General features: G+C 46.0%; 1 protein-coding gene across 2 annotated transcripts in view; it reads left to right on the top strand.

The window, feature by feature from the left end:
• Positions 1-16,606, top strand: part of PRMT2 (protein arginine methyltransferase 2) — a 298,198-nt gene that overhangs the window by 70,329 nt on the left and 211,263 nt on the right. For both annotated transcript variants that reach the window (XM_069225499.1, XM_069225500.1), the window contains exon 3: positions 13,964-14,149. In XM_069225499.1, coding sequence (XP_069081600.1) covers positions 13,964-14,149 — 186 coding nt within the window. The remainder of the gene's footprint in view (positions 1-13,963; positions 14,150-16,606) is intronic.

Below are 16,606 nucleotides of genomic sequence, written 5' to 3'. Positions count from 1 at the left end.
GTGGTACAACTAGTGCTGCAGTCCCCGAAATACACTAACTTACAAATCCTGGGTATCTCTGGTACCATGTACTAGGGACTTACATGTAAGTTGTTATGCCAATTGGCGGTAAGCCAATTAAACATGCTCCTTTATAAGAGTTATGGCACATACTCTGAGTCATGATAACAGGGCTCTGGGCATTTTAGTCTCATTACACCAGTGCCTAGTAGTAAATATGGGTACAAAAAGTGGGGGTTAACCTGCAAAAATGCCTTTTTCCTCACAGCACGTAAAATATGCCGCCAATGATGATCAGCAAGATGAGTACAGCATGCCAAGATGGGGAGGCATCAGTCACATCTAGTCTTATTGTATTACCCCACCCCTTCCAAACCAGCTGTGGGCAGCCTTTTTTAGACAATCCAAGCTGCCACACAACAATGTGGAGATGGCAATTGGTCTTCAATTTCAGTGCACACCCACCCTCTTCACAGGAGATTTGTGTAGCAGAGTGTTACCCTTGGATCGGCCCCCCCCAAAACAGTGCAGTCAAGGGTCCGCCAACACCATATCCCTGGCAGTGTCTGGTCACTACAGGGCTTGTCAGTATGAAGAACCAGACCTCTTACATAGCTCCACCGGGTATCTTCAGTACCAGAGTACCACCTCCTGCAGGGTCCTCATGCCCTCACTCACCAGTACCCTCCCTGATGAGGGACCCTGACAGGCTTGGCTCTGGAGCACTTGCTTATAGGGGCCAACGAGTAGCACAGGCAAGGAAGTTGCAATGTAGGCTGACTGCTGTGCCCTGCCCACAGTGGTGCTACGCATGGCTGTACTGCAGCCGCTCCCCAGGCCCCACAGGGCCAAGTGAGTAGGTTGAGACAGCCCCACCCTTGCAAACAGGCAGGCCCCTCAGGTATGCGCTCTGACCAGAAGACCAGTATCCCTACGACACAGAGATGCATGTTGTCAATGTTGCAGCCAGCTCTTCCACAAAGGTACAGGCAGTGCTGGGGCCAATGGGTCTGATTCAGGCCCAAACCAATTTTCTGCAGAGAGCACTGTTGCACAAGGTCCATGCAGTGCTGGGGCCACAGAGTCTGCTCAGGCCCTGATCTGCTCCTCGGCAGACAGTGCTATCAGTAATAGGTTGTCCCGCACAAGGAGGCTGCTGGGCTAGCTCTGTGGCGTCCATCCATCAGGACACAAGGCAGATTGCTGAGCCATGTTGGTGGAACTGCAAGATTAAGCAGCTTAATGTCTTTCAGTGATGTTTTGGGGATCTATATGAAGGTGTTATAGAGTTTAGTGTAAGTGAACCGGGCCCATAGGTGAGACTTAATCTGCCTAGTTGTCTGAGAGGGCGGCATAGTGGTCTGGAGGCCAAGAAGTGAAAAACGATTGCAAAAATGGTCCAGCCATATCTGTTTAGATGGACAAGTAACCTACAAGTGAAGGTGATTAACTGATATAACATCTAGTTTATGGTCATTCCTATGAGTGGGGGTAGAAACTAATTGCTGGAATTCAGTGCCCATTAGGGCCTTCAACCAGTGAATTTATTTTTTGGAAACAAGGTTATCTAGATGTAAATTGAGCTCCCTAGCATAGTAAAGTTAGCAGATGTTTGGATACACAGGGTTATAAAATCTGTGATAAACTGTTAAAATTTGGAGCATGGTCTAGGTGGACGATAGATTAATGCCCCTGAAAAGGAGACAGATTAGTTAACTTTTAACGAAAATAGCAGCAATTCAGCCACTGCCAATTTTGGTATCTAGAATAGTGCAGAAAATGGAGGAGGCATGTATTATGCCGACTTCACTAACTCCTTTATCTTGGTTGTCTTGTCGAACTGTGTTATAGCCATTTGAGGTGGCAACCGTTACGTCTGAGCTGGATAAATCTAAGTCATGTTTCTTTCCGAAATATAATTTCACACTTATTGGTCTCTATAAAACTACACACACGCACACAATTTATAACTATGGATATAACAATAAGAGCACACTTGGCAAGTAGTTTTGCTAGGAGTATCATTATTAGCAGCAGGGACATATAAAGTGTACTAGCAATTAGGAATGATGGTGTTAGAGATGGGCTCTGTATTAGGAACAAAGGTAGCACAGTTCTTTTTTTTATAATCAACTTGATTGTTTTATGTAACAACAAATACAAAATTTCCACCACTTCCAGCTGTTGCTTGTTAACAGTAAAAGAAGTATATCAACACTGTAACAGACAAGGCATAAAGACCACCATAAACACATCGGGGGGGAATTCTAATACACTTATCATAGTGAACCCCGCCCAAAGTGGTTCCACCATTTACCCCAGATCTTTGCATGTTTCTTAGGGCAACCTCTGGCCTTGTACACTGGTTTTTCTTGCTGAGCACACCAGTCCATCTCACAACGCCACTGAGACATCAAGGCGGGAAGGGAGATTTCCACCCATCATCTATGTCTTTTTGCCACCATGGTGGCCACTCCTAACACTTGGTCAGCCCCGGCCTCCCACTTCCTCAAAGAAGCCCAGGAGGAGCAACTTCAGTGACCGTTCCACCTCCCATCCCAGCACCTCCAACAGTTCTTCAGCATAAGCAGCCCATTAACCCACAATAATAGGATAAGTCTAGACCATGTGATAGAAATCATCAAGAGTGCTCTCTGGAGGCGGCTGGGGCTTAGGTAGGCACCATGCAGATAACATGTCTCGACCAGCTGCAGTCTGGAGGAAATAGTAATAGTGCAGGGGGTCATCATTGCGTTGTGCCAATCTTCATGTTCCAGTTGTCTCACCCATTCCTCCCACTGAGCCCGCAGGTGTGTCTGTGTGTCAGGCGCATTGAGTATCAGTGACCAATACATTTGGGAGATACCACCCTTCGAAAATGCACCCATCAGAATTTTTGCTTCTAAGGGATTGAACTTATCGAGTGTTGTGTCTGGAGGAATGTGTGCTGTCAATGTGTGTCACAACTGTAGGTACTTATGAAATTGTGTATGTGATAGGGCATATGTAGATTCAAGTGCTAGAGAAGAACACCTCCATGTGCTAGACCAAACATCCCCCAACAGGGAGATGCCTGTCTCATTCCATTAAAGAAATCCCCTCAGGCTAGCAGTTTCATGTAGCCCACCCCCACACCCCCAACAAAGGAGTTTGTTGGGTAAGTTTGGAGTCCCTACCAGAGTGCCGGAGAGCAGCACACCAGTTGAGAAAGACCACTCAGGTTACCTCTGAGAGGGTATGCAGGACCCGCCGGGCCGCCTAGCATCCCTAGCACTCTTCAAACCCCAGAGAGGATAATTGTACACCGGGTCTGACCATCAGTCATTTATAACCAGGTTCTGAGGTCCTAGGTAGTAGAGGTATAAGTTGCCCTTGCCTAATCCGCCATCGTACGGTGTCCGCTGACACCTTGCAAGAGCTAGCCACAGTCTGCACTTGAGCCAGAGAAAGGACATCGCCACGGAGTCCATCTCCTTGAACCACTGCTGAGGTATCAATTGCAGGAAGCTTTGGAAAAGATAGAAGAACTTTGGCAGGACTATCATGTAATATAGAGAAATCCATCCCAACACGTTGATTAGGAGGGGATGCCATGCTTTTCAAGTCTGCCTTCACCTTTCGGATCAGCGGGGTAAAGTTAAGAGTCCTAGACAACTGAGGATGGAGTGCAGCTTGGAAGCCCAAATAGTGAAAGCGCAAACATTGTACTGCTATGGTGTCTTGCTATTCAGTGCACTTACGAAAGGGTTGGAGAAGAACCAGCACTGACTTTGCGTGATTAACCTGCATAAGGCTGAAGGAGACAAAGACAACTCTGGCCAGTCTCCTCAGATTTGGAAAGGAATAGGAGGACAATGTCGGCATAAAGGTTCGATCAGGGGCTCAATGACAAGGGCAAAAAGGAGCGGGCCAGGTGGCATCCCTGCCTAGTTCCCCGACAACTGGGAAATGGAACAGAGACCACACCATTAATCTGCACTTGCGCAGTTGGGTTGGAGTAAAGTAGCCACAAAAGTGAGGTCCCAGACCCATCTTCTGGAAAACTGAACCAGGTAAGTCCAGTCCACTGTGTCAAGGGCTTTGCCTAAGGCAACATAGAGGCATCTGAGGCAGTGCCTTGTACCCCCTAGTTGAAGCTACATTGATCTGGATGTATGAGAGGGTTACAACGGTTTTCAGGCGTGCTGGAATTGTTTTTTATTTCTTCATTAATAAGCAAGGTGGGCTGATATGCTGCACACTCAGTGGATGGAGGGCTTCATTTTGGAATAACCACAATGGTGGCCATGTCGAGCTCCTGTTGGAAATGACCAGCTTTGCCAATCTCATTATAAAGGGCAGGCAAGTGTAGAAAGATGGTCTCACTGTAGAATTCATTAGGGAATCCGTCTGGGCCAGGTGTCTTCCAGCTGTCCTGGCAGACGCAACACTGGAGATCACTTCATCTGTGAGGGGTTGTTCCAGAGCCTGGCTCTTACTTCGCGGCACCCGAGGCAGTGAGATGTCATTCAGAAGGGGGAAGTCTGCGGGATCGCTATGTATAGGTGACAATAGTAGTCCACAAATGCCCAAACTGTGCCGGGGTAGTGTTGGTAGATGTCAGCAGCATCCATTATCTCAAGAATCACTCAAGTAGCCAGCCAGTACAGTAACTTGCCATTTTTATCACCCCACTTGTACACTTTTGCCACGGTGGTGAGCCACACTTGTTGCACTGCTTCCAGAGATAGAAGGCAAATCTCGGCCTGGGTTAGCTGACGTTGCTGAGCCTTCTCCTAACTGGGAATTCCTCAGGAAGTTGGGCCTCCAAACGGGGAGGGCTCGGGCCACCAGTCGGGTCACCTGCTGGAGTCTATCCTTCTCTCTCCCTCAAAGAATACTGTTAGCGTGTCTCCTGATTATAGCTTTACAACAACAGCCCACAATGTGCTGGCGGATTTCACCATACCTTTGTTAGTCTGGAAATATGCTTGGAGCCCATCAGCGTCATCAGCTAGAGCCTGGGAGTATGCCCTGTCCCGAAGGTGCCATGCATTAGGTAGCCACACTTGTTGCTGAGCGATAACCCGGAGCGTAGGTGGAGGAGTACTGGGGTTTGTCTGGATACGCCCCTGGGGAGAAAATGTGCCTCAGACCCTCAGAGGCAGTCAGCAGTAGGATAAGGTCTATACGTGCATAGCAATGATGAGCTGCAGAGGTATGAGTGTATTGTGGCTGCCTAGGATTCCACAGGCGCCATGCATTACATAGGCCAAGAGCGTTCACCCAGTTTAAGAGCTGACAAGCCCTTGCACAATCTGTGGTCCGGGAGGACACTAGTAAAGTCAGCAGCGGGATCAAGAACTGCAATAAAATCTCCACCCACCACTGTGGTACCGCCAGTGAGTGCCAAAATTAGATTTGTGAGAGTCTGAAGGAGGGAATCCATTGTGGAGAGATGGGCATAGGGACAGTGAAGATTTAGCCCATGGCCTTCAACCTCACTCTCAAGGACAAGATAGCAACCCTGAAGGTCAGGGAGCATACGTCTGACCACCATGGGGAAGGAAGGATGTAGGAGAATTGCCACCCCTACAGCCAACGTCATAGACTCTATCATATCCCTAATGGAGCAAGATGGTGCAATGAGTACACATCAAGTGTATCTCCTGGAGCAGTAGAGTGGCCGGAAGGAAGCAATAGGCATAAGAGGACACTGAGCGTTTGATTCGGTCTAGCAGTCAGTTAACATTCCATGACAATACCTGAAATTCTGTGAAGATGGACTTATAAGGAAAGGGAGGGCAGGAAGGGAGCATGGCTCAATGGGGCCTTTATGAAACCCAATAGTGAATTGCCGTCTGCAGGGTTTTTTGATGCGTTGGAAGCTTCATGCGTGCTGGTGTGGTGGGACGAAACATATAAACAATAATAAATAGCCAAATTAATGCACAACAAATGAAGGAAAACCAACAAAAAAAAAACACCCTATACTTCTACCCTAGAAGCATCTGTCACCCTCAGAACTAGAACACAACCCCACAACATTGCATACTGAATGTGGAGTGGTCGCCCCCCCCCCCCTTTTAGCAGGATCTAAATCAGCCAAACACTAGTAAAGAAGAAAAGTTAAATGTTTGGCAAGTCGGGCTCCTGTCATGTTTCCCTGCTGGTATTCAGGGAGGTAGTACATTTCTTACCTATGGGTTGAAGCTCTTTAAGGTCGGTGGGTGAATAGGTAATACCAGTGGGATCTTGGTGCTGGGTGCTATTGAGGTGTGGCTGGCTGCTGACAGGCTTGTCTTTGGTGTGCTACCTGTGTGCCTGCTGCACACATGCTATGCAGATGCAATGCTTGTTGATGTAAATAGCCTGCAAGTTGAAAAGCTGCCTGATTACGAACAGCCCAAAAGCTCGATTTTAAGAGCGATGAGCCACACCAAGGGTCCAGGATCTGAGGGACACCACGTGGGGGTCAGAAACTCACTGAAGCTGGGTCCAGAAGCCGCTCATGTCCCTGAGGCTCATATCAGGAGGCCAGCAGACTAGCCCTTTAAGGTCACTTTGGGCTCCTGGGTTCAAGATGAAGTTGCATGTCCAGTTCTTCTTCCTCAGGCAAGAGGTTTAGCAGGCCAGCACAACAGGGTAGCAGTTGCTTTAGACCAGGAGTCTGGAAGAGTGGCAGTTCTCGTAGCAGCACAGTAGTCCTTCTATCTGACACAGTATCCACAGGTCCAGAAGTGCATTGAAGTAGTGGTGTCTGAGTTCCGGTATTTATACCCACTTGTGTCTTTAAAGTGGGAAGGAGCTTATAGAGGTTTTCCTTTTGAAGTCCCCTGGCATCCTGCCTTCCCTGTTCTGTCTCCAGACTAACTACAGGGAGCATGCAGCTCTTTGTGTGGAGGCAGGACACAGCCTATTCAGGTGTAAGTGGGGCTTTGCCCAACTACTTCCTCACATCCTGCCAGTGATGGCTTACCCATGCTTCTCTAAGCTCCTTGTTGTGTGTGGCTGCCTAGGAGGAATACACAAAGCGCAACAGTCCACCACACCCTGTCATGTGACCAGAGACAGACTACATGCACCAAATGGCTAAGGCAAGAAATTGCCAACTTTCTAAAATTGACGATTTGAGAATTGCAAACTAAAATCAGAATTCACCGTAAGTTAGGATTTTAAATTGTGATTCCAGAAACACCAAATTTGAACTGGTATCTCCACATTTGGAAATTACACCTAAAATGTAACAAGCCAAATCCAATAGAATCATATGGGAGAGATAGGCCCTACAGTAGTAAAAAACTAATTTAAGAGTTTTTCACTACTAGGACGTGTAAAACTTAAAAGTACGTCCTACTTTTTAAATACATTGCATCCTGTACTCTGGCTGTCCAGGACCTACCCTACGTGTGACTTATGTGTTTTAAAAAGTAAGGTTTGAGCCTGACAAAATGTTTATTTTGCCAGGTCAAATTGGCAGTTTAAAATGCAAGCACAGGCTCTGCAGTGGTAGGCCTGGGACATGTTTAAAGGGCTACTTTAGTGGGTGGCACAATCAGTTCTGCAGTCCCACTAGTAGCATTTAATTTACAGACCCCGGGGCGCACGTAGAGCAACTTTACTAGGAACTTATAAGTATAAATAATTATGCCAATTAGGGATAAACCCATGTTTACTGTGTTTAGAGGCGCGAGCACAAGCACTTTAGCACTGTTTGGCAGTAGTAAATGGCACAAAGTCCTAAGGCCAGCCAAAACTATATGAGCACAGAAATGGAGGAGGAAGGCAAAAGCTGGGTGCATTGAGAAGGGCAATTATCAGGGGTGTCCCCTCTCACCTCTGCTGTTCACGCTAGTAACGGAACCACTTGCAGAACTAGTTTGTATTGATGCCAGGGTACATTGGCTTCCATATTCGGGGGGAGGAAGACTGGGTATGGATGCACGCCAATGACATTCTGCTCGTCATCCAAGACCCTCCTCACACCCTCCGAAGACTTGTAGAGATTCTGGCTATATATGGCTCAGCTTCATGCTTGCCAGTCAATTGGACCAAATCCACCATAGTAACTGTCTGCGGCCGGATGTTGCATGACTGGGTGGATCCCAGACTTAAGGATAACGGGTGACTGCTTTAGGTACCTGGGCATGATAGTAGCTCTGTCCCAGCAGAGATATTGGGATCTCAATATCCTCCCATTGATGGTGGATATGCGATGGAACATGGTAGAACGGTCCAAGCTTCCACTGGTGATAGCAGGGCGTGGAGTTGTTTAAAATGGTATCCCTTCCCTGCTTTCTATTCGTGCTCCAGCACTACCTGTATGAGATGCCACCATTATTGTTTTGTGAGTTCCAGTCGCAGATAACCATGTTTCTTTGATCTGGAAAAACCCAGCAGATCTGGTTTATAAAGTGCTGCACTCTCCATAGGAAAGAGGTCTAGGATGGGCCAATGTCCACTTATACTGTTGTGCCTCGCAGCTAATCATGATAGACAGTTGGTTTCACATGGACAGAGGCGACCTATTGGAATGTAAGCTAGTGAATGACATTGGGTGGTGGGGGAATTTCTAGGCTGTAGAAAACCTTGGTCGCGAATGCACCCGATCCTCTGGGGGCTCTGAAATCTAGATGGGAGGAGGATGTTGGCAGTTTAGAAGATGAGGTCTTGACGGAGACACAGATGGCCCCAAGGGCGCTCACAATATCCATCAAACTACACTCAATACAATTTAAATATTTCCACAGAATCTACTATTCCCAAGTATGTCTGTGGCTCATGGGCAGAATCAGAGACTCGTGATGCTTGCTTTCTGGCTTCTCTCTAGGCACATTCTATCAAGTATTATGGCCCTGTCTGGGGGCACAGACGTATTGGGCCTTAGTCAACAGGCATATGGGTCGGGTGCTGGGCATCCCATTGGAATTAGACCCCAAAATTATTAGGCGTAATGGACCCTGTGGGAGATTCAGGGCTACTTGCACACTCCTAGCAACAGCTCACATAGTGACAAAGAGGGATCTTGCTAGACCAGTGATACTCATAGTACGGCCCGGGGTCCGCAAGCGGCCCTCCTGACCATTACATGCGGCCCAGTGGCACTGGGCTGCTCTTAACTAGACTTAGCAATAACATTAAAAACATGTAAATAAACAAGCAAGCATTTATTTAAGGTGAGTTGAAGGTAAAGAAAATAGATAACAGAGGGGTTCTGTACACTGTAACATCAGAAACACCTTCATTTTTAAAGACATATTTGAAGCAAAAATGTAAAAGCACGATCAAGTCTGCTCAAAATTCAAAAAGTGTATTTCATTAACATGCAGAAACGTCACCTTAGTACACCAGATTATATCAGTGCATTGAAGAAATATATTTTTCAAAGTGATAATTTTCTAACGTGAATTTAGAAACATTCACTTCCCCATTCCCCACCCCGACAACACTTCCTTTGGTGAGCTAAGAGGCAAGTCAGCTATGTGCACTCTTTGGGTGGCCTAGGTTTCAATTGTACAAAAACATTATAGTTTATTAAATCAAACACAAAAAGGTTTTGTGCAGCACACATCCTGAAGTCATGCGAGGTCCTCATATGTGATAATGAACAAAAAGCAGGGAAAGTGAAATAAAACATTTGCTTAGGATCACACAGTTTATTTAAGTGGAGAAGCTGTGATTATTCCCAAGTTTATGGTTTCATGTTGTGCTATTCAGACACTAGAAGTATATCTTACACCCACTTCACTGCCAAACCCCGACTGCCACCCTGGTGCCATCAGTGCGGTCCTCGGTCACGTCAAAGACCACACTCTGCAGCTCCCGTGAAAATGTTTGCGAGTACCCATGTGCTAGACATTGGAGGGCAGAACAGGCCCTGACCATACGGGAATGAATACAAAGAGTGGACCTTTGTGCTGCTTTGGAGAAATTGGTTTACAAGGCAAAGGGGGGAGGGAGCTATGAAAACTCCATCGCATCTGGGATGAGTGGATTGGACAATGAGACCTATAAATTTTGTTTTGACTTATAAATATTCATGACCATCAGGATTTATGCCTGCCTATTGTTTGCCCCCTATCGTGGCCATATATGTTCCCATGCACTGTTACATTATGCAGCTGATTACGCAGTAACCCCTTTGTTTGAGCTTGAGGTGTGTTCTGTTTTTTCTATGTTGAAAATCAGTAAAAAGTTATTAAAAAAAAAAGCTGGAGGAAGATCACCCTAAGGCTGACAGGTCTAACAGCATCCTTTAGGAATAGTGTTACTGAAGGTAAGTAACTTATTTTTCTGATGGATACTCCTAATCACAGATTCCTCTCCTTGTGAATAGATACTAAAGACACACCTCGAGGGTAATGGGTCTGTGGAATGGCTCAGACTAAAATGTTCTGCAGGACTGAACTGGCGAAATTCCGATCCCAACAGAGCTGACTGTCAAGGCATTAGTGTTTTGTGAATGTATGCACTGATGGCCACATAGCAACTTGACAGATGTCCAGAACAGGCACTCTGTGCCAAGGCAGTTGTAGCAGTCTTGGGTAGGGTGAACCCCCAGTCTGCTTCTTAGCCAATGCATAACAGATTTTAATACAGAGACTGTCCATTGTGATATGGTCTGCTTCTGCACCGCTTTGCCTTTCTTTGTTCCAAAGATCCCCACAAAGAGCTGACATGCTTTACCTTTCTTTGCTCCAAAGAATCCCACAAAGAGCTGACCACCCATCCCATGATCCTTGGTGCAATCAGTATAAAAGATCAGCACTCTCTTGTTGTCGAAGCAATGGAGTCTCACTTTCTCTTTAGAGGGATGAGATAGAGCAGAAATGTCAGAAGAGTGATAGCTTGTCCAACATGAAAAAGCATGATTACCTTCGTCAGGAACTTAGCTTGAGTTCTTAACACCAATTTGTCTGGAAAAAGGTGATACAAGGCAGCTGGTCTGAAAGGGCCTGAAGCTCTCACTCGTCATTCTGATGTTATTGTGACCAGAAAGTAAGGGGCAGCTGTGCATTTGTTTAAAAGGGGTACATATCAGAAAAGTGAGACCTAAATTTAAGTCCCACCCTGTCATCACAAAGGATTTTGGCAGAAACATATGCTGCAAACATTTAAGAAAATGAATCGCAACAGGTGATTTAAACAAGGGTCGGAAAAACACTAGGCTGAAAGATTCAACCAGTATCCTTTAATTGTTCTCTCTGCAAGCCCTTGAGGGCCAAAGATAAAACAAACAACAACACAACCAACTGTTTGGCCTGCATAGGAATGCCTGGGAGGTGATGCAACAAGCCACAAACTTATCCCAGCATACACTGATTTCCTGGATGGTCACCTGGCTGCCAGAATTGCATTAATTTCAAAAGGGAGATCAAAGGAGATTAACCACTGCAGCTCAATTTTCATGCATGGAGATGCAGGCTGCACAGGCCCTGTCATGCTCCTGCGACAGACGATCCTTCAGTAGAGTCAGCCTGACCAGATAAGAGATGCTTAGGCCCAAAAGTTCCCAAGACCCTCTCCACGGACAATCAGGAGCCACTAAGATAAATCAGGGCAGGAGCGATAAGGGCGGAAAGGCATAAAGGAGTTCCATGTTCCACTGTAGGTATACTCGTCTCTAAAACATAGCCTATTGTGTGGGAGGAGGGTCTGATGGTGCTAATATGCCAGGCCTGTGGCAGATCCACAAAATGGGCAATTCTGTTAGAAGGAATTGATGGACTGGTGCCAAAAGCCCAAAGAACATGCCAAAGCCCGGATGTATTTAAAACGCTGTATGGCAGTCCGCCTTCTCGCCGAACAAGAATGAACCACCAAAGGACATGTCCATTAGGGCCACCTGGACGTTCTTGTTGAAGCCTGGAAAGCTTATCCATGCATGGAGTCTGAGTACCAGCCTTGTGCAAGTGGCCATTTCTAGACCATCAGTGGTGTCTAGGCCGGAATGATGAAGTTGGTCGTATTGTGGTCATCCTAGATGGTTTGTGCCAAGGTAGCCCATTGGTCTTCTGGGACTGCAGGTACGATCTCAGCCACCATATACCAGAGTGCATAGGTATAGTGTCTTTGGAGGTAGTTGTCTTTGGGTGATCTTAAGGCAAAGCAGGCCAATAACATTATTTTGCCAAATATTTCCATAAGCTTGGACTCTGTAAGGAAGAGTAGTTGGAAGGGTGTTCAGGTTGACTATGCACATGAACACCTGCGTCATCAAACTTTCAAGAGTTGAAAGTTGGGTTAAAAAAATCAGGATTACCTGCAGCTTGTCTTGGCAACATGTGACCTGTCGATTGACTGGAGGGCCAGAGCATGGCATTGCCCATCTTCCTATGAGCATATCAGTTAGGGCCTCATTGAAAGGTAGATGATATTCGGTCAGTGTCTGGCCCGGCTGAATGACCTCAATGAGCATATTGGTTTTCACCTCCATAGTGGGGAGAAGGAAGTTAAGGACTTAAGCAGCTTTTCTAATAATAGCAACAAAAGATGTGCTTACTTTTGGTGCTGGTCCTGGGGGGAAACCAACCCAGTTTCGGTTGAGGTATCCCACCTTCTGGCATCTTGTAGGTCCATGTACCAGTTACCATAATTATTGGTTGGGGCAAACTCACCCCTATTTCCCCAGTTGTTGTGTCCCTATGGATGACTGTGGTCGGAGTCTGACCCAAAAAGTTGACGCAGTGTCTGTGCCCGACTGTGATAATGGTATGGTGTCATCAGAGAGATCAAAAGTTGACTGGGATGCATCACAATCTGGATGCAGCCTTGGTCAAGGTCGAGACAAATTTGACTTAGAGTTTAAGACCAGGATAGGTTGTCAATCCTTCTCCAGTGCTGGCTGCATCAGTGCCGTCATTGACGTCTGAAGGACCTGAAGTCGGCACCAGTGATAGTGCAGAACCCAAAGCAAGCTCGATGGATACCGACGGCACCAGATATGGATCTGTCGGAGGTGACCTGAATGGCGGCCCCTGCAGGTCATTGGGATCTGAAGGCACACCAGAGGGAGTCAGAAGCATGCTGAACATGTTTCTTGTTGGAACAGGAGCGAGACCTGGATGCACGGTGACTCCCTTGTGCCTTCTCAAGAGAACGAGAGTGGCTGAAAGGGACTCTCCATCCTTGGCACAAAGAACCAGACCCCTGTATCCACAATGGCCCCCTCCTGACAAATGGGGGTCACCGACTTTGACTTCCTGTTTTCATGGTGGCCGCCTCTAGGCACACAAGGGTTGCCGACAATGGTGCACACACGGTTGGTGGCTAGGAAATCACTGTGGCCCCTTTGTGACACACAGGGGTATCTGACCACAACATGCTTATAGGCGATGGCCCGAGCTTCACGGTGGTCTCCTCCTGACACATGGGTATCACAGATGGCATGAACACTCATGGCTTCTCTCCTGTCTTCTACATGCCATTTGACTTCTGTCTTCTGCCACCAGCCTCTGAAGGCTCATTGCCGAACTATAAACACTTTGAATGCTCAGTTTCCGCCTCAATCTTTCCCACTTACAAAAAGATGAGTTAGGTGCCTTGCTGCTATTCTGATAGTCACCGTCCACCAAATGCAGTTGTCATGGTCGCCTTCCCCACTCTTCCCACTGGATCTGTATCAGAAGTGTAAAATCATTGTATGAAATATTTTTTTAGAATCGTATTACAACAAAAAATCCTATTTTAGTGCTGATTGTAGTCTTTCCTTAATGCACTTTAAGCCCTTTTTTCCCCAATACTAAGTAAAACTGTCAATTTGAATTTAAAAAAATAATGGAATGTCAGTTTCTCTTCTGGTTTCCTAACTAACATGCCATTGCTGTTACTGGTCTGATCATCATTGGATATAAGGATTTGATAGCCAGCATTGTTTGTTTACTGTAACCACTTTTGAAGCGAATTCATGGGCTAAAGCAAGAGTCACTTTTTTCATGTTGTTGATTGGTTTACGCCATTTTCGTTTTGTCTTTTTTGTTTGTAGCTTAATTTCGTACAAGGGGACAAACTTCTAGTCTACAAAATGGTTACCCCGGACTGGGTCTGGGCAGAGCTGAACGGACACCAAGGATATGTTCCTTCCAATCACATCATGAAGGCTTCGGAGGAGGTTCAAGAGCCTGTGGATGTCTGGCAGGATACTGAGTATTTTGGCTCTTATGGAACTCTAGTAAGTACAAAGTGTATCCTTTCAGGGTACTTGGAAATCCATTATTCCACACCCTCTCCCTATCCCCCAAACCTGCCCCCAGCCCCCTAAAAACCTGCTGCCTATCCATAGAATTAACCCGACCCCCTCCCCACTGCACTGAGCCCTAAAGTGCCCCCACCTTTAAAACTACCCCCAACCTGGCCCCAGCCCCTTAAAAACCTGCTACCTGCCCAAAAAGGTAATCTGACCTCGCCCAGTCAAAAAAACTAACTCAAACCTTCCTCCTTGAGCCCTAAACCCACCCCCCTAAAAAAACCATCCCCACTTATCTCTCCCGTTGCTTCCTCTTACTGCTCCTGCCTGCTAGACCAGGCTCTCTGCCTTAACCATGCACATGCATGGCTAAGGAAGGCACCACACCAATGCGTGGTTCACCTTGCAGGGAAACAGCATGGGTGGCTCAGCCTGTGTTGTCAAGGCTGTTTCCTGTCACCCATATATTTAGGTTTGGCTTTCGACAGCACAACGGTAAAATAAACCTTTTGTTTCCAATATCCGCAGAGTTGGCTTTGGGTCTGCTCTCTTAAGCTGTTCGTCTTCATCAACCAGCTTTTTTTCAGCCATTGACTTGATACTTTGTCAATCAAGTTTTGGCTTATCTCATATTTCTATGCCTCTATGTATGCACTATGCCATTTATAGAAAATCTTAATAAAACCTTGTTTATTTAGTCTTGGCTTATCCCACCTAATGCTGATGATTGTTTGTGTGTCCACCTGGGGGCTTGCATTGAACTACATGAGGGTCTATGTTGTAACGTAGCCCTCCCTGTCTGTTCCTGCTGGATCCCTCCCATTGTGCCTCACTCTACTGTGATAACGCTGCCTGCATTAAACTAGACATATTGGCCTTGCTAATACTTGTTTATTTAGTAGTTCGAGAGTCTGGAAAAGTACTGGTGAAGGACATTTCACTATGCAGCGTTAAAGGCACATGTATTTTTTCTTCCTTAAATGGGGCGTAGCTTCAAGGGGGAGTGTTGAGTGTTACACCCCCCTTTAACAAATGTATCTTGTGATAAATAGTTGGTTACAGGGGCTTTTAGTCAGCGATGGTGAGGTGTCATGTCGGATTTCACATGGATTTTTTCACAAGCAGAGAAAAATGCACACACTCTCTCCCTCAATCTGTTTGGAAATACTTAAAAAATGTTGGTTAATTTACAAAATAATGTACTTTCTCTCACTTAGTGCCCCTACCATTCTGCATTCTCTCTCTTTCTGCTTCCCCTCTTGTGCGCCAGCTTGTCCTATAATGTATTGCAACGTTATGTGCCAGCGTGCTTGTTGGTAAATGTGAAGCTCACACCACCCACTCCCCCAATCTCAGAGACCAAGCAATGCCCCTGCCTACAGAGAAACTGCCATAATACAAATAATTCAGATCATGTAATTGTATTCAAATTTATTAGAAGGGGTAGCGTAATTAACCCAGTTCCAACCTGGGGGTGGGGCGTTGCTAGCCAGATGATACTAACAGTTCGCTTTCTGAATGTATGCATACTCCCCATTGTTTCCAGTGGGGTAATTGCAGTAGAGTTGCTTTTAGTTTGCTTGCCCAATGCTGTACAGTTTGTAAAATATTCGTGATCACTGAAAATTACAGATAAAAGATCTCAGAAAATAAACAAAACAATTGTGTACAGGCTTGTAGTAAATCCATGTCCACTTTCAAAACATTGTGATTACATACAAAACCTTGCCTTTGTACTCACGCACTTACCTAAATAAACCCAACCCAAAGTGTCCATAGATGATCATGAACATCAACGTATGGAGACTCTCGGGCAAAGCGCTTGTAACAGAAGATTTTTCTAGGTGTCCGTATTTTTCGTGGCTGATAATTCTAAACATAACAATAGCATATATAGCATACTAGCATTACTTATGCACACACAAGCAAAATGTCCAGAAAAGTTCAAAATTACAACTGTGAACAAAAGGGCTTTCACCCACTGTAGATTCTAATTGCTGTTGTAGAAGTGCCTATTTGTTCTGGGATTCAAGTACTAAGCACCAGCTATGGATGCCTCCTGCCTGTCCAGGTGGATTTGTTTGGGCAGTGGTTGATTCCTTTGGAAGCTTCAATATTTCTGTCTTGAAAGTAGGATGGTTATTACTATGGTTCCCAAACATTTGACATCAGTGGACCCCCACTTTTTCATTATTGGAACCCAGGGACCCCTCTGAATCATTATCGGAATCTGAGACCCCCCTACTGAGTCATTGCTGAAAGCTGGGGGACCTAATCCGTTAATGTTATTTAATTTTTTAAGCAGTTGCGGACTGCCTGAGGACGCTTCGCTGACCCCAGGTGGTTCCCAGCTCACAGGCTGGAAACCACTGTGTTATTACATTGCCTGTAGATGAAGCCTTTGTATTTCATACAGTTTTTCATCAGGAAGACAGTGGCCTT

The sequence above is a fragment of the Pleurodeles waltl genome, chromosome 3_1, assembly GCF_031143425.1.
Source record: "Pleurodeles waltl isolate 20211129_DDA chromosome 3_1, aPleWal1.hap1.20221129, whole genome shotgun sequence".
In the NCBI taxonomy this organism is placed as follows: Eukaryota; Metazoa; Chordata; class Amphibia; order Caudata; family Salamandridae; genus Pleurodeles; species Pleurodeles waltl.
The sequence above is the reverse complement of the archived record's forward strand: the minus strand, read 5'-3'. Positions and strand labels throughout refer to the sequence as shown.